Source organism: Copadichromis virginalis, linkage group LG3 (genome assembly GCF_057382275.1).
Source record: "Copadichromis virginalis isolate Kocher_CV1m ecotype Utaka linkage group LG3, C_Virginalis_male_GT1.1, whole genome shotgun sequence".
NCBI classification, from domain to species: domain Eukaryota; kingdom Metazoa; phylum Chordata; class Actinopteri; order Cichliformes; family Cichlidae; genus Copadichromis; species Copadichromis virginalis.
The window spans coordinates 13,037,203-13,056,194 of NC_140620.1; the positions used below are offsets into that span (position 1 = coordinate 13,037,203).

Consider the following 18,992-nt stretch of genomic DNA (forward strand, 5'->3'; position numbering starts at 1 on the left):
GAATCCCGAATTTCAGTGCCCCTCCCGAAAATCTCCTGATTTCCCACCCGGACAACAAAGTTGAAAAACCATATCACAGAATTCAAAGCGCGGCCCAGCCAATTCCAGTCTCCAACAATGGCGGCAGCTGCTTAGTTTTAATATTACTCTTATTTCTCTTTCTGGGTCGCAAAAAAACCTTTAACATATTTTCAGGTGAGAATGTAGCTGTGGAAACTTCAAATATCTGAGCCGACACATCGTCTTCAAATCCCCGCGGTCTTTCACTACTCGAGTTAAACATGATATATGAGTCACTTTGATAACAATAAAATGTTCTTGTTTGGCTTTTTCAGTGTTTTATTTGTGCGTGAGTAAATCGGTTTGGCAGAGAATAAAATTATTAGATTAGATTAAATTTAACTTTATTAATCCCTCGGGAGGGTTCCTCCGGGGTTTTCACACAGCTGAATAAATGTCAAACAGAAACTGACTAAACAGAAGTGTGAGAAGGTCGAGAGTTTACGTCAGTGCCCGGTTATATTTTAGATAGCAAGGAGCAGACGGCAGAGTTTCACTCCACCGAGGGAGCTCGTGACGTACTACCCGGCTTTCTTTAGACCGCGAAGGCCGGTCCTCAGGTGGAAGCAGCCTCTGAATTTGGACACCCCGCTGTTTCCGGGCCGGCCAATAATAACGGTGACATTTAACGTATTTTATCCGATAAAGAAACACTGTAAAATGTATTTATCACCCCAAAACAGCCCTTTTGAATTGTCTCCCTAATTCTGAGGTCTCAAGGTTGGCAAGTGTGGCTACAACACCTGACTTTTTTGCCACATGTATCGCAAACCACGTCTCAGCTGTTTGTGGAGGTAAAATATGTCCGCACAGTTACGCTCAGCCATTGTTAGTGCTTTTTAAAATTTGTTGAAATGTATTTGATGTTTATTGTATTTTGTTTCTAGTAGTGATTTTAGAAGACAAGCCAGGTGTGCAGCAAACACAGCTGTCTGCTGGAGGTATGTTAACTTAATATATTTGACGTTTTAAAAAAAAGTATATTTATGCACTATAATCTAATTTATATTGTACTGCCTCCTGCAGGACAGGCTGCACATGTGAATTTGTCACTGTTTTTTTCCTCCTTCTCCTTTTTGTTGCGTTTTTCTCTCAAGTTGGTTTGAGACCATGGTCACCTTTTAAAACTGTTTTTTATGCCGGGTTTGTTTTTATTTCTACTGGGCTGGTGCAATATTAGTCGGGCAATGTGCAATCCCTGAGCTGGGCTCTTACCTTAGGGGAATTAGGTCTTTTTAGAGGTGCTCCGTGTGGATTTGCAGTGAATACGTTTTATTAAGAGTGATTTTAGTGCCACCGATTATTGCCTGAACTAAAACACTTAGTGCATGCGATAAGTGTTCTGTTGGGCTTGTATTTATTTGCGGTGGATTTATTTTCTTTTAAAGCAATGAGCATCTGGGACCGCCGAGGGAGAGCAAGCCCTCAGGTGATAGTTGCATTGTTGGCAGGTTGCACCAATAAGACTATCTTGTGGTCGTTAGTGACCTTTTCCATTTTAATGTTTTAGGCCTTTTGCAAACCCTTTGTGTTCTTTTAAAATAATAAATTTTAACATATCTGACTGATATTGACCCTCTTGTCCCGTTTATTCTGGGCTCGTTCCTGTAAGAGCTTTGGGCCTGAAAGTTTGCACAAGTAGTATAGAGGCCCTTAGCGGTTACTCGGTGGCTTTTACTCGCTACACATGAGAAAGGATCCTTGGGCAAGATACTGAATTCTGAGTTCCTCCGATGCATATATCAACCTCATGGCATGTTTAAAGAAGTTGGATATGTGTACAGTCGATCGATGCGTAGCGATCTGTTAGGAACAGATTCAGAACACCCAAAGCCAGCAGGCCACAGCCAGGCTGCACCATCAGCCAGCAGGCCACAGCCAGGCTGCACCATCAGCCAGCAGGCCACAGCCAGGCTCCACCAAAAACCTGCCATTATTATAAGATTTGTTAATAGGAAGCAGAAAAAAGAGCTACTGAAGCAAGGAAGAAAGTTGAAAGGAACGAATGTGTATGTTAATGAATACCTAATCAAGAAAAACGCAGACACTGGGGTATGATCCTGACTGTAATTTTTTTTTACCAAAATGTTAAAGGACAGTAATTATTATACAATGGAACAATTTAATAGGAACATAGAGCGGGGTAAGAATATAACCATGGTTCATTTCAATAGTAGAAGTCTATATGCAAACTTTCAATTTATTAAAGAATATATAGCACAGTTTAATCAACCATTTGGTGTGATAGCAATATCAGAGACTTGGATAAACACTGGAAAAGAAGATTTTGAGATAGAGGGATATGAATTCCTCCACTTAGATCGGACTAATTAAAAAGGAGGTGGGGTGGCACTCTATGTTGATGAAAATCTAAGATTTGAAAAAATGAGAAGAATGACGAGGGTGGTAGATGGAGTGATGGAATGTATAACAGTGGAAATAAATATGAAAAAACAGAAAAATATGATTGTCAGTTGCATATATAGAACACCAGGGTCAAAGATTGAGACTTTTAAGGACATTATGGAGGACTTGTATACAAATCTGAATCAGAAAAGAATGTTTATTTGTGGAGACTTTAATATTGATTTATTGAACCCAAATCATAATAAGAGTATTGAAGAATTTATTGATTCAATGTATTGTATGGGATTATTTCCCCTGATAACAAGACCGGGGAGAATAACCACTCATGGCGCAACTCTATTAGATAATATTTTTACAAATGTAATGGAAGAAAATATAAAATATTGATAAATTATATAAGTGACCACTTACCAGTTTTTTGTAACTTATGACTGTTGCTATGAAGTTCATAGAAATGAATGTAAGACAATATATAAAACAATTAGAACAGAAAAGACAATGCAGTGTCTCAAAAATGAGTTAATAAAACAAGATTGGACTATTGTATATAAACACAAGGATGTCAATAAAGCCTATGAGGCATTCTTAAGCATATTCATGGCCTTATTAGAGGAAAACAGCCTACTCATTGAAGTCAACAGGAAAGATAAGTATGCAGGAAGACCATGGATGACGAAGGGACTGCAAAATGCCTGTAAAAAAAAGAACACCTTATATAGAGAATTCATTAAAAAGAGAACTACAGAGTCTGAAAAGAAATATAAAAAGTATAAAAATAAATTAACTAACATAATGAGAACTTGTAAAAAAGATTAATTCATCAAAAAGTTAGAAGATAATAAAGATAGCATGAAAGGGATATGGAAGGTATTAAATAGTATAATAAAAAATGGACCAAGGACTAATGACTACCCTGGGTATTTTATGGAAGGGACAAATACTATTAGTAAAATGAACGAAGTAGTAGATGGATTCAATGAATTTTTTGTAAATATAGGGCCAAAACTGGCTGCAGAAATAAAGGTTGATATGATAGAAAGCGAGACTGGAGGAAACATTGAAAGGAATGCAAGTTCAATGTTTTTAGGATCAGTGGAAGAGAAGGAGATACATGATATTGTCAGTGGACTTAAGAACAAAACGAGTACTGACTGTCATCATATTGATATGGTAATGGTAAAGAGAGTAATTGGTGTTATTGTAAAACCGCTACAATATATTTTTAATTTGTCTTTCCAGGAAGGGGTTTTTCCACAAAAAAAGAAAGTTGTAAAAATGATTCCCATTTATAAATCAGGTGAAAAGCATTGTTTTACAAATTATAGACCAGTGTCGGTACTCTCCCAGTTTTCTAAGATACTGGAAAAACTATTTCTAAAAAGATTTGACAGCTTTGTGGATAAACATGATTTGTTGGCAAATTGCCAGTATGGGTTTAGAAATAATAGATCAGCAGTTTTGGCATTGATGGATTTAATGGAAGAAATAACAGAATGTATGGATAACAAGATGTATGCACTTGGAGTCTTTCTAGATCTAAAAAAAGCATTGATACTGTTGACCACGAAATTCTAAAAATCAAACTGGAAAAATATGGGTTCAGGGGTGTGGTACTGGATTGGATAAACAGCTATGTGATGAATCGACAGCAATATGTACAAATAAATGACTTTAAATCTAAATTGATGGATATTGAATGTGGAGTACCTCAAGGATCAGTATTGGGTCCGAAAATGTTTATTATGTATATAAATGATATTTGTAAAGTATCGAAGATACTAAAGTTTGCAATTTTTGCAGATGATACCAATATACTTTGTTCAGGTGTGGAATTTCAACAGGTTTTGGAGGTGATCACACAGGAGTTAAAGATATTAAAGAAGCGGTTTGATAGAAACAAATTGTCCTTAAATTTAAATAAAACTAAATTTATGTTATTCGGAAACTATAAGAAAAACATCAACATTGAAATTTGTGTCGATAATATATATCTAGAAAGGGTTAATGCCATAAAATTTCTTGGTGTGATCACTGATCATAAGGCCTGTTGGAAATCACACATCACTTATGCGAGGGGAAAGTTAGCACGGGGCATTGCTGTCTTGGGGAAAGTAAAACAATTTCTGGATAGGAAAACATTGTATATGTTACACTCAACAAAAATATAAACGCAACACCTTTGTTACTGCTCCCATTCCCCATGGGATGGACGTAGAGACCTAAAATTCATTCCAGATACACAATATAACCATCCCTCCCAAACAGTGGTCACAAATCAGTCCAAATGTGTGGTAGTGGGTACATCTGCTATATTGAGATAATCCATCCCACCTCACAGGTGTGCCACATCAGGATGCTGATCTGACATCATGAGTAGTGCACAGGTGTACCTCAGACTGCCCACAACAAAAGGCCACCCTGGAATGTGCAGTTTTGTCTCACAGCAAAATGCCACAGATGCCACAAGCAATGAGGGAGCGTGCAATTGGCATGCTGACAGCAGGAATGTCAACCAGATCTGTCGCCCGTGCATTGAATGTTCATTTCTCAACCATAAGCCGTCTCCACAGGCGTTTCAGAGAATATGGCAGCACATCCAACCGGCCTCACAACCGCAGACCTCGTGTAACCACACCAGCCAGAATCATGGTTCACATTGTTCAGGGCAGATGGCAGCTGAGAATGTCCCAGTTCTTGCATGGCCAGCATACTCACCGGACATGTCACCCATTGAGCATGTTCGGGATGTGCTTGACCGGCATATACGACAGCGTGTACCAGTTCCCACGAATATCCAACAACCTCGCACAGCCATTGAAGTGGAGTGGACCAACATTCCACAGGCCACAATTGACAATCTGATAGACTCCATGCGACGATGTGTTGCACTGCATGAGGCAAATGGTGGTCACACCAGATACTGACCGGTTCTGGGTCCCCAGACCCCCAATAGCGCAAAAAACTGCACATTCCAGGGTGGCCTTTTGTTGTGGGCAGTCTGAGGTACACCTGTGCACTACTCATGATGTCAGATCAGCATCCTGATGTGGCACACCTGTGAGGTGGGATGGATTATCTCAATATGGCAGATGTGCCCACTACCACACATTTGGACTGATTTGTGACCACTGTTTGGGAGGGATGGTTATATTGTGTATCTGGAATGAATTTTAGGTCTCTACGTCCATCCCATGGGGAATGGGAGCAGTAACAAAGGTGTTGCGTTTATATTTTTGTTGAGTGTATATTGTGCTTTGCTATTACCATACATGAGTTATTGTGTAGCGGTTTGGGGAAATACATATAAAAGTAATATTCAGACTATAATCATAATGCAGAAAAGGGCCATTAGACTAATAAATCAGGAGGGGTATAGGGCTCACACAAACTCACTCTTTATTAGGACGCAAGCTATAAAATTCCAGGATTTGGTGAAGTTTAAAACAGTGCAAATAATATATAAGGCAAGGAAAGGGATGCTCCCAATCAAAATAAGTAAATGGTTCTTAGAAAGACAAGGGAGGTATAATTTTAGAGGGAAGTGGAATTTAAAATTACAAAGAGTAAGAACAACATTGAAAAGGATGTCTATTTCAATAGCGGGAGTTAAATTCTGGAATGAGTTAAAAGAAGAAATAAAGGTCAGTAGTGATATAAACCAGTTTAAAATAAAACTCAAAAAAGAAATTTTAAATAAGTATAAGAATGAAGAAAATGCAATTAACCCAAGACAGCAGTCAAACCAGGGGCGATTTTAGCCCATTTTTGGGGGTGCTTCAGCACCCCCAAAATGAATCAAAGCACCCCCAAAGATTTCTTACTTTGTTGACAATATTTGCTGTTTGTGTGACACACTACTAAAAATATAAAAGCATACAGTACTTGGTTGAGACGTAACACTTTAACAACAAAAGTATAGATAACCTCCCCCCTCCCAAAGTGGTTTGTTCCAGCTCGCCTCTCCCCTGCTCTGGCTCCAGCTCTTGCTGCCAGAGCGATGGTGGCTGAGACGCAGCGGAGCGGAGGTGTAAGTGTCTGGCTTAAAACAGGACATGTTGGCTGCATTTAACCTTCAGTTACTCTTTATATAGTTGGTAGGAGTCAGACCATGTTTCTTTTTAGCTGAAAAACATTACACCAGGTAACCTGCAGTGTTGAAAACGTGTTTTCCCACGATGTTTGCTGCCCTACAATCCGTCCTGCTCTGTAATAAAATCAGCGACATTTGACCGTCCTGTTGCTCCCATTGAAATGTATACAGCCTATTTAAAATCTAGAACTTTAGATTGTCCGCAGCCTGCTGTTGTTACCACTGTCCTGTTAGAAATGGATACTAACTGACTGAATGCCCATTAACCTTATAACTCCTGGTGTGTGTGTGTGTGTGTGTGTGTGTGTGTGTGTGTGTGTGTGTGTGTGTGTGTGTGTGTACAGAGACACAGCCAGGTTCATAATGGATATGAGGAAGTTTTTTCAAAAAAAGGAGCCACATTCAGGTAAAAGTGTAAAATCAAATGATCCGTGAATCAGGAATAATGTTGGATCAATGTTTCAATGTTTATATCTTTTATTAGATGTTCGTGTGGTTTGGTTATTTGCCTTTTGGTTGAAAGTAGACTGAGAGAGGACTTTTTGTTAGTGATCTTAATAGAATTTTTTTTATATTAATTTAATTTATCACCTAATTGAATCTATTTGTGTATGATTGTCAGGCCAAAGAGGGAGAGAGGAAAGAGGGAACATGAGGAGAAAGTACAAGGTCAGGAAGAACCAGGTAAGCAAACAGACAGGGAACAGTGACGGGCACAACAGAAACTGTTAAACTGACAAGGAGAACAAACCTGATTTTAACTCACAATCTGGAAGTTGTGTCCTCCCTATATTAAAGCTGCTATACAGAATCTGCTAAACAAACTGGGTTGGAACATTTTGACCCTCTTTAACAACATTCCAACATAACATTATCATTGATTGGGGAGATTAAAATCAATGATATATTTTTATGTGGTTCAGCCACAACTCTACTAAAACCTCAGCCAGTAATAGGTAGGCCAGCTTTTGGACCGTCCAGTTGTCTGTATGACTGCCGCAGTACGTGCATCACATTTGCACACTATCAGAAAGTGCCAAACAGCCCTGGTGCAGTGAGGAGCTGTAAAGAGAAGCAGATGCTCTGTTTATATTCTAAAAATGTTTTAAGCTTGTTTCAAAGATTCTGTACTGCAGCTTTAAATGTTTTCCAAAAGCACACACACACTTATCAGTGTTTCTCAAACCTTTTACAGTGTGCACCACCTGATAAAATGTCAAGCTCTCCTAAGCACCACTATGAAAGCATGAAACTCATAAATCTTACAACACAAAATTAGTATCTGCAGTAAAGACTTTTTCATACATGGTATACATTCTACCACAGGCAAAGTTGCCTCCATTTTTATAGTTTTTATTAATATTTTGTAATAATTTATTTGTAATAATTTATTCTGTTTCAGGAGTGTTTTTTATGTGTCTGTATTACACATTATACACATTAAAAGTGAATCTCTGTCCAAAAAATGCACTCAGTTTACTTTTTACTCACTATGAGCGTCATTCATTATTCTCCCCCAGTAATTCAGGTTAGGAAATGTTTTTTTGGGGGGGCGGGGGGGCTGGGAGGAGATGTTGGCTGTCCGATTGGCCTCCCTGCTGCTGTGGAGCCTGGGACGGTCTGCTTGCCTCCACTCTGGGGGGAAGGGTAACATCTCTTGGGTCTGGGTTCTGTTTCCCCCTCTGGGGGCGAGGGTACCTGGACTCGGGGTATAGAGTATGTTTGGGGAGTGTGATTGTGTGTACATGTCCATTTATGTCAGTCCTTACGTTGGGTGAGTGCTGAGTGTTTGTATATGTGTGCACGAGGGTGGGAACGCATGTTTGTGTCTGTGTGTGCCTGTTTGTCTGTGTCTATATGTCAGGTCGGGTCTTAGACTCCACCTCTCTGGGAACTCCCAGGCCCTCCAAGGCCTATCTCCCCTCACCACACTCCCTGCCGGTGACTGATGCCCTCAGGGGTCGGTGCATTGGTGGTTCTTGGTGTCCGGGGCTGGGCGCTCAGGTATGTACCGGCTCACTCCCGGTGGCTGCCTGGCGGGGCCTGGCGCCTGTTGCTCGGTCAGGCCTCCTCCGGGGTGCGGGGGGCCCTCGAGCCTCCGGCCTCTGGGCCTGCGGCTCGGTTCACTCTGGCACAGCTGGCTGCCGGCAGAGCCGGCGGGCACGCCGGTGCAGCCCCCTCTAGCTTCTGCTCGGTGGCTACTGGGTGACGCCTCGTCTGGGGATCCTCAGCCCTTCCCATGAGGGTGGCACGGATGCCCCTCCGGTGGTCCTCCTTGGGCTCTCGTGCTCTGGGGCCTCTGGATGTCTGGGGCTTGGATCTCCTCCATGCCTGCTTCATGCCCTGGGGGACGGGGCTATGGCTCTCTACATCCTCTTGCAGACCATTACATGTGGAAACCATTTGAATACAAGCGCGCTGATCCACACAGGTATGCACACGGATGTTCACTGCTCGTAGACTTAAATTACACCTTTCTTGGCTGCTACTTCAAAGCACATTGTGCGCTGTCTGTCCTGCCTGCTGCACAACAACATTGAATTTTTAGTATTTACTGCTGTTTACACTTAGCTAGATTAACGTGATGGTGTTGTGTTTAGTATGTTGCTTTGTTTTTTTTTTGTGCTTGTTTTCTATTCTTCTCTCAACAGGTGATCCAGGAGATTTTTTATTTTTTTTCCCCTTTCTCACTGTCCCTCTCCCCTTCTGTTTTTCCTTTCCTTCCTCTTTCTCTCTCCCTTTCCTATCTCTCACTCATGTCTGTCCCGTCTGTAACATCTGAAAATAAAATATAATAAATAATAAAAACAAAGGTCGATCAAATGGACCAATACGGCAATGCCACGATGATCCATTTGGCAAAGTAAATCCACTGGGTATCCTTGTTGGTCTTCAGACAACAATTCTGACGGCTAAAGAACCAAATGGGACAGGCAAAAAAAAAAAGGAAATGTTTTTTTTTTATTCCAATCCTTTCTTCTTTAGCAGCATTTAAATAACCTTTATCAGATTTGATGGTTTTGTTACAGACTTTTCAAGAAACTGTTTTGCTTTTCTTTCACAAATGTGTGGATTAAATTGTTAAAATGTACAAAACAGTGATGTCATGTTTTGTGACGAGGACCCAGGCACAGAGAGATTGATGAATTTAAGAATCTTATGATTTAATAAAGAAATTTGCAGACTTGCACAGAGATGGTAAAATTGATGACTGATAAAGGAGATGAAGACAGCAGACGATGAGGACAGGGAGGATGCAGGATGAGTAAAGTGTATCTTAGCTGGCTGGGCAGCTCTCTGGGTGCTTAGCACCCCCAAAGCTCTGATCCTAGAATCGCCCCTGAGTCAAACTGATGTTTATTTTCTTCTGCAAATTAGCAAATCTAAATATAGTTTTAGTTGAACATGAGAAAATATTTTTTTGCGATGTTATGTTCTAAGTTGAAGGCGTGGTATACGTTTTTGTGGTTCAAATTTAGATGATGAGGACGTAAACCTGAGGGGGCTAAATAAGTATATACTTCTGCCTACTCCTTTTCAAACAACTGCATGGAATGATTTTATGAAACGTTGGTGAATGTATATGTTTGAAATAAAAAAAAGCACTGAACTGAACTAATTCTCCGTCCTTCCATAAAAAGGTTTACTTCAGTTTTTTAAATGAGTCACGTGGTACGACCAACTCGCGAGGCCTCGATACATCATCAACACAAACTTCCACTCGCAGTCCGAAGCCTCGCCACGCCGCGGAAGGATACACCGCACATCGACTTCACCGGTGTTCTGAGAAACAGGAGCAGCCTCGCATCCTCGTGCTGAGCCGGAGGTAGGTAGCACGCACACGCCCCCATTCCTCGTGTAACGGGCACGCACGCACGGCACAGTGGACACAAACTGAGCTCAGACGGGAAACGTGTTTTTTTTGTTGTTTTTTTTAATTTCCCTGGTGGAAGAAAAAAAAAACTCGCGTTAAATAGTGCCACGTTTGTAAGGAAACAACGCTCCGGGGGAACAGAAAATTGTGATGCTACCATACTTGTGGGGACCAGTCAGTAACGGGGACAACGTGTCTGTCCGCACGAGTTAGAAGCTACTTTTGAGGCTCAAAATGTGGTTTTAGTGTCAGGGTTACAGTTAGCATTATGTCAACGAGATGGCCTCACTAAGATATGAAAACGAGTGCGCGCGCGTGGGTTGCTGTGACCTCTGACCCTTAAAGGAGCGGTGTTTTCCTGCTGACCGTACAGGCTGTAACTCTGACCTCTGTAAACTCAAACTAGGATCACAGAGATGTGTCTGAGTCTGTCGTCTGTGTCAGGTCTCCACACAGCGCGCACTCTTTGACAGTTTGACGGTTAGCTCTTAGCTCAGTGCAAGACAAGCAGCTTCTCCACACCAGTTTGAACCGGTCAGATAGACGCACACTGTGCTATAAACTGAGCTGCTAAGAGAGGTCATCCTCTTTTTAGAAGCTGGCTGCAGTTAACTGCTTGCAGGCTGTGGTTTCCCTAACAAAACTACAAGTTCACTGAGTCATCGGCTGATTCGTTTCAGAATAAACGACCTATGGGTGTGAAAATGTTTGAGTGTTTAAAATCACAGTGAACAGCTACAAGTACAACACTTTAAATCAACTCCAGAGTTTTTTTTTACCTGCTTCCTGTATTCCTACAGTTCTTAGACAGTCACACCATTTTTGTACACAGTGAAGTTTATATAAAACATTAACATGTGACTGAAGTGCAAAGTTTCAACTGTTATTTAGGGCGTTTAACTAAACTGTGACATGAGGCGTCTCTTATTGTCAGAGGCTCAGAAGTCACTGGATAACTGACATAAATAATCCAGCATCTAAATCTTATTTCACAGCTCACAGGTGGAGGTGACATACCTGGGGAGGAGAGGAAGGTTGGCGGAGGTCAGGACCACTGAGGGAACAGAAGCAGCAGGATGGCTTCACCCGAAAAGGTGCCTAAAAATAATTGCTGTAAATAAAAAAAGGAGCATTTTCTAAGTTAAGCACGGCAGCGTACGAAAAGAAACCACATGACGAAGCGCTGCTGCTTGCTGAGCCTGAGAGAAGCGAGACAAAATCTAGACTTGGAGTTTGAAGAATTAGTGGCTTCATGATTTGTATTTTCACATGAAATAAATAACAGAACAGCTTTTCTCAGTGGAGCGTGCTCTGGACCTGAGACTTGTTTGTAGGGCTGGACGATGGAGAGTTTGTAACATATACTGATTAGCAATGAATCAGGAGTATCACTCGACTTTTATCTGGGAAACTTTCTGTAATGTCTCTGATAACTGACTAATAACACACTAATTAAACAACATTGCACACTCAGTACTCTTACCAGGCAAAATAGCCAACACCATTTTCAGTGTGCCTGCAGGGAAAGAGTTTAAAACCAGGACAAATAAAGATTAGAACAAATTAAATAATAACACTAATGGGAGTTTAAGTCGTGTAACTCTAGCCTGTGAATCATTCAAGCATAAAATAAGGAGGTAATACAGGGATGTTCCATAAACATCATTTGTTTTCATTTCTTTAGTCAAATCTATGAAAAATGCCAGAGAAACAGTTTGACAGCATACAATATATTTTGCGCCAACAATGTGATTTCCAAACAGCAGTTAGCTGAAGGGTGTCATTTTGGACACGAGTGTTTCTGGGAATAATAAAACATAGATGACTTGTTTTGACAGCATTTCATTTGGATATTTACTGATCTTAAAGTATATATGATCAAACACAGCCGAGCATTTTAGATGTTTAGTAGAAACCTTTTACTCACCTTTCCTGTTTCTTCAGTTTTTGTTCTACTGCAGAATATTTTTAAGGTTATCTGCTATAAAAAGTCAGGAAAATCTCCTTCATGTTTTTTTGTTTTGTCCTCAGTTACTTTGACACAAAGACATCTGCTGTGATGCTCACACCTCTGATGAAGTCTCACACTGTCAGTACTGATAAATGATAGAATAGAATAGAATAGAATAGAATAGAATAGAATTCAACTTTATTGTCATTGCACATGCACAGGTACAGGGCAACGAAATGCAGTTTGCATCCATCCAGAAGTGCTTTAGTGATATAGATATATTACAATATATATTAGCAATAATATAGATATGTAAGTATATTACAGAAATGGGTCTATTATGGTATGTTATAATGTACACGGTATGAAGTATGTTGTGAATATTCTATAACTAAGTATGTAAAGGCTGTAGTGAGTACAAGCTATGTACAGGATATGAACAGGATATAAATATGAAAAACTATACAGAATATGAAATAAATAACTTTACAGAATCTGAGATATACAGCTATACAGAAATGGGAACTATGCAAGTTGTAAACAGTTGTAGGATTAAAGATTATTGAATGTACAGAATGATTATTTACACAGAGCTATACAGTAGTGCAGTTAAGATAAGTGAGGGTGTAGATAGTTTCTACAGAGGCTATATAAAGTGCTAGTGGTTGTGAGTGGTGGTTCAGTCCATGTTATTATTGTGTGTTTGAGGGTACAGTTGTCCATTGTGTGTGTGTGTGTATGTTCAGTCCATGAGTTTAACGTGGGTCAGATGTCAGGAGGCAGAGTTCAGGAGTCTGACAGCTGTGGGGAAGAAGCTGTTCCGGTACCTGGTGGTCTTAGTCCGGAGGCTCCTGTGGCGCCTCCCAGAGGGCAGGAGGGTGAAGAGTCCATGTGATGGGTGACTGGGGTCTTTGATGATTTTCCCAGCCCTTTTCAGACACCGCTTCCTGTAGATGTCCTTTATGGCAGGAAGTGGTGCTCCGGCGATGCGCTGGGCAGTTTTCACGACCCTCTGCAACGCCTTCCGGTCCGAGGCAGAGCAGTTCCCGTACCAGACTGTTATACAGTTGGTCAGGATGCTCTCGATGGTGCAGCGATAGAAGTTCACCAGGATGTCTGAGGACAGGTGGTTCTTCCTCAGAGTCCTCAAGAAGAAGAGGCGCTGGTGAGCCTTCTTGACCAGCTTGGAGCAGTTGGTCGTCCAGGTGAGATCCTCGGAGATGTGGACTCCCAGGAACTTGAAGCTGCTCACACGCTCCACAGCCGTCCCCTTAATGTGGATGGGTGGATGTGGGTCAGCATTCCTCCTGTAGTCCACGATGAGCTCCTTGGTCTTCTCGGTGTTAAGCAGCAGGTTGTTTGTGTCGCACCACTCAGCCAGACGATCCACCTCCTCCCTGTAGGCGGCCTCATCGTTGTCACTGATGAGGCCAATCACCGTGGTGTCATCTGCAAACTTAATGATGGTGTTGGAACCATCAGCCGGTCTGCAGTCGTGGGTGAAGAGGGAGTAGAGGAAAGGGCTCATCACACAGCCTTGTGGTACACCGGTGTTCATTGTGATGGTAGATGAGCAGTGGTTATCCAGCCGGACATGTTGGGGGCGGTTGGTCAGGAAGTCCAGTAACCATTTGCAGATGAGGGAGCTGATGCCCAGGTCTGTCAGTTTCCTGATGAGTTGTGAGGGGTGGATTGTGTTGAATGCTGAACTGAAGTCTATAAACAGCATTCTGGCGTAGGTGTTGTTGTTGTCCAGGTGTGAGAGGACAGAGTGCAGTGCGATGGAGACTGCATCCTCTGTGCTCCTGTTCTGGCGGTATGCGAATTGGTGGGGGTCCAGGGTGGGGGGGAGACAGGATTTGAAGTGTGCTAGATCAGAACTATAATACTTCTGACTGTCTGATTTTAAAATTGAACCGAATCGCATCGGGACCTTGTGAACCTGAATTGAATGGATTATAGAAATCAGTAATGATTCTCACCCAACAGAAGTGGATGTAGCTCTGGGTAAGGATGAAAAGATCACTTTTTCGTTAAGTTAAGGCCTGATCTGTCTGAAATTCATAGCCAGTGCTCTGACACGGAGCCATTAAGCTTTGAACGCTGAAAAAGCACTGCGTATCCAAAAACAAAATTATATGTCGTGATAAATGCACTGCCCAAGTGTCCCCTCTCCTCACTGCCTTTCAGCGGCAGGTAGCAGCAAAGATGATGATGATTAAGTTTAACATTGCCAAAGCACTTTAAGCTCGAGCACTTTTTCAGTAACTTATCTTTCTTGTAGATCTGTGCTCCAAATAAAGAACTTTGTGTTCACAAGATTGTTAGTTAATCATCATTACAAAAGATTGAAAAAGCATGCTGTGAAGTTTAAGGTTTACTAGGCCGTGTTTTGAGTTTTGTTTGAAAAAGAATAGCTTCATATAAGAAGAAAATATATATCACATATGCAGGACACCTTAAACTAGTGTTTTTAATTAAGCAGCAAGGCAGAACAAAATCAGGGCTGCATCAAGACGCGAGGACTAAACCCCAATTCAACCAGAACTGAACACATTTGTTAACTTTAATAAGAGTAAAGAGAGAAACTATCTGTATTTCTTAATTGCAAATGGCACCAAATTGTATTCAAAATTGAGCCACATTTATGGAGCTCCACAATCCTTTACCTGGTGTTTTGGTTGACATCTCTTGATGTTCCCATGTCAAAGAAACAGGCTCTGTGTTTTGCCTTATATGCATCCACAGCTGTGCCACCAATTTACTCACATGGACTCTACTAACCAATCAGAAGCTTCTTCAGCTCAGAATGGAGTCGTCTGGAGTTTTCTTATTAATTAACAATAAACTTAGTGTATATGTACTCCTAAATATGATGAAAGTGATTAAAATAGAAGCTCTGTCTCTCTTTATTCTGACATTTAACTAATTCAAAAGATATTTCAATATTTATCTAAAACAAAAGTTTACTCTAAATTGATGTTTAACAGTAAAAAAATGTTTTTATGTTTTTTTTTAATGTTTTTTCACTAAAGTGTATGTAAATATCTGGTTTCAACTGTGAATATACTGCTGTGTATTGAAATTCCTCTTGATTTGCATAGAAATATATTGAACAACATCCAAAGCATAATATATAAAATTTCTAAATTATTAACTAACAATCTTGTGCTTAAAGTGCTTTGTCAATATTGTAGAAAATGTTAAACTTAATCATCATCTCGGCTCCTCTGACGACCTGTTTGCTGCTGCATGCTGCTGAAAGGCAGTGGGGAGAGGGGACACTTGGGCATTTATCGCAGCATATAATGTGTTTCCTGGATACACTGTGCTTTTTCAGCATTCAAATATTGATGGCACCGTGTCAGAGTACTGGCTATGAATTTCAGACAGATCAGGCCTTAACTTAACAAAAAAGTTATCAATCGTTCTTTTCATCTTTTCTTATTACCCACAGCTACATCCACTTCTGTCAGGCCTAGGCTGCTCACTAGGGCTGGGTATCATCACTGATTTCTATAATCCATTCGATTCTGGTTTTCAAAGTCCTGATTTGATTCAATTTAGCCTCAGACAGTCAGAAATATTATAATTCTGATCACTTATCAGTACTGATACACATGAGACTTCATCAGAATTGTGAACATCACAGCAGATGCCTTTGTGTGAAAGTAACTGAGAATAAAACACAGAAAAACATGAAGGAGATTTTCCTGGTCTGGCTTTTTATAGCAGATAACCTTAAAAATATTCTGCAATTTTGCATAATTTTAAGAAGTTTAAATTTCTTCAGTGTTGAACAGCAGAAATTAGGCTTTCTTGTCCGAGGTCATTGAAGTGAAAAAAGAAAAAGACAGCGCTGTAAACAACGGTAGACTGGTGGGTAATAAGCAAACAAATAATGCAGAAAACAGAGATTTGAGACTGGAAACTGTTCCTGAAGTACACACAGAGAGAGAGCTGTGCAGGAAGTGTGATTTTTATCGTGGTGGAAGCAAAACAGCAAAAGTCAGAGGGAATTCATGACGACATTGATCAAATGTGAAGCGCAGTTTGCTGCTTCTTTTGCTGCTGGCTCTGCAAATTTTGGTTGGAGAGAGACAAAACCTGCAGCTCAGAATCAGCGCAAAAAAGACGTAAACACAGCGCGGACCGGACACATCAGGATCGCTAAGCGTGTCCGTCTACGGGCCGTCGGGTGAGAAAGCCAAGAAAGACAAAGCTGATTCTGATGCGTCCACTCTGTGTTTACGTCTTTGTGTGGAATCCGTTAATGAATTGATATCGCTTTATTCAAGCTACTCACCTCTCTCTTCCACCTGCACTTTCAACTGGACCATGGCCAATCAGAGAGGTCCCGCCCCTGACTATCTCTGATTCGTTTAGTCCATGATAGGGGCAAAATGTGTGTCTGTTGTTGACCACACGGAGAGTTGCAGAGATTTTTTTTTTTTTGTTACCCGAACAGTTGGTCGCACACTCCAAAAGACCCCGGGTTTCTGAAAAAACAACCCGGGCTTAAGCCCAGTAAGCCACCCCCCGCTCCGCCAATGGTGCTGGCGCACCAGTGCAACCATGGGAAAAAGTTATTCTAGAGCCCTGCTGACTTCTGGAAGTGTCACCATGTTGCCAGTACCTGAGTTATAATCTGTTTTTGTTTTTCTGTTGAATTAGGACAAGACCGGCAAAGAAATGCGGAAAAAACACAGATGTCAGCAATGCCAGAAGGCTTTCCACAACCTGAAGCAACTAAAGAGTCATCAAAAAAGTCACACTGAAGAAAGACTGTACAGCTGTGATCAGTGTGAGAAAACATACAAAACAGTACGCACGCTAAATGTTCATAAGAAAATGCACAGTGGAGAAAAACCACATATGTGTCAGGAGTGCGGCAGTGAATTTATCTCATTGAGAAACTTATCGACTCACATTCAACGGTATCACACTGGAGAGAGACCGCACCATTGTCAGCAATGTGACAAAGGGTTTGTGACCCAAGGAGAATTAAAGAATCATCAGAGGGTTCACACAGGAGAAAAGCCCTACAGCTGCAGTGAGTGCGCGAAAAGTTTTTCATGGCCTTCGAGTCTTTTCTATCACCAGCGCATCCACACTGGGGTGAAACCGTTCAGCTGTGAGGAGTGTGGGAAGAGTTTCACTCAAATAGGTACTTTAAAGGTCCACAAGAACATCCACACAAAAGAAATGATTTTCTCCTGTGAGCAGTGCGGTAAAGATTTCTCTTCATCATCTAACCTTAGAAGGCATGTTGTTATGCATACCGGAGAGAAATCACACAGATGTGACCAGTGTGGGAAAACATTCACCTTGAGGGAAGACCTGAGACGCCACACACGTATTCACACTGGAGAAAAACCATACAAGTGCAGACACTGCGACAAGACTTTTAGTTCACAGACTCAGCGCACAGTACATGAACGCATCCACACTGGAACGAGACCGTACAGCTGTGAGGAGTGTGGGAAGAGTTTCACTCAAATAGGTACTTTAAAGGTGCACAGGAACCGCCACACAAAAGACATGCTTTTCTCCTGCGAGCAGTGCGGGAAGGTCTTCACTTCTCGTGGCGCATTTAATTATCATAAAAGGATCCACCGAAAGAAACAGCAATAATGTGAACTTTGCAGAAAAAGATTTGAAGGAATACAAAGTCACTGCTGTACTCTCACTGAAAATACAACCTGAAAGTGTAAAAACGCTGTAAACAAACCTTCATTATGCAGTTGTTATGTCAACATACTTCGTCTTTCCTGTTTGCTTGTTTTAAAAGATGTTTTTGTTGTTGGGTGCTTTATTTCATTAAAAAACGAATTAATTCTATAAATATCATTATACATCGATCTATAATTACTTAACTACAGCTTTCCAAAGTGCTGTCTTTTATATGTCATACATACGATTGTTAAAAATGGCAGGTTTGTTTGAACCAACAGATTTCTTTTAAATGAAGCAGTTTGTCTTTCTAAGAATATTTTATTTGTTTATTACTGTGAGTTTTGTTGTGACAGAAACATCATTTTCTTGAGGTTTTCATTATATGACACTTGCTATGTACTTTTCTTTGAAACATGGATGCGAGTTGTTTTAGGCACATCGTTCAGGCCTATATCATTATTGTGTTTCTGTTGCATCAATAGAACTTCGTTTTGAGGCAGCTAAAGTTGCAGATGTTGCAGACTTTGTAAAGTTACTTTGATGTTAACAAAGTTTTACACAAACTGATGTGTTTGTTTAAACTGTTTTTGGAGGTCCAAACATGGCCGACCGAAGTGTTCGTTGTTGATACAGTTACTGAAAATGATTTGTCATTAGGACTCAGAGAGGACCTAACTTCTGCTGTCAGTGACGTGAAAATACTGACTGCTGATGTTTTGTTAACTTACAGCAATGTTGATAATAATAATAATAATTTTAGGATCTTGCGTTTAAGTTTTTTCCTTATTGGCTGCTGTCCAGTCATTTCTAACATGCACTGTTACAATGCTGTTTGTTTCTTGCATAAATAAAAAGTATTTATTGATCAGTGAGTAGAAGGATGGGTGACCCCTCCCACTCACTTTGTTTGTATCCCATCTGTTCATCTGTTTTCAGTGAATCTCCTAAATATAAATAAACAAATACTATGTTCA

General features: G+C 40.8%; 1 protein-coding gene across 1 annotated transcript; it reads left to right on the plus strand.

The window, feature by feature from the left end:
* The first annotated feature begins 10,180 nt into the window (after positions 1 to 10,180).
* LOC146712879 (uncharacterized) lies at positions 10,181 to 18,992 on the plus strand. The gene is made up of 3 exons (XM_085445074.1): positions 10,181 to 10,343; positions 11,387 to 11,485; positions 17,017 to 18,992. Exons 2-3 carry the CDS (start codon positions 11,468 to 11,470, stop codon positions 17,974 to 17,976), a joined length of 978 nt encoding a protein of 325 aa, XP_085301200.1. The 5' UTR covers positions 10,181 to 10,343; positions 11,387 to 11,467; the 3' UTR covers positions 17,977 to 18,992.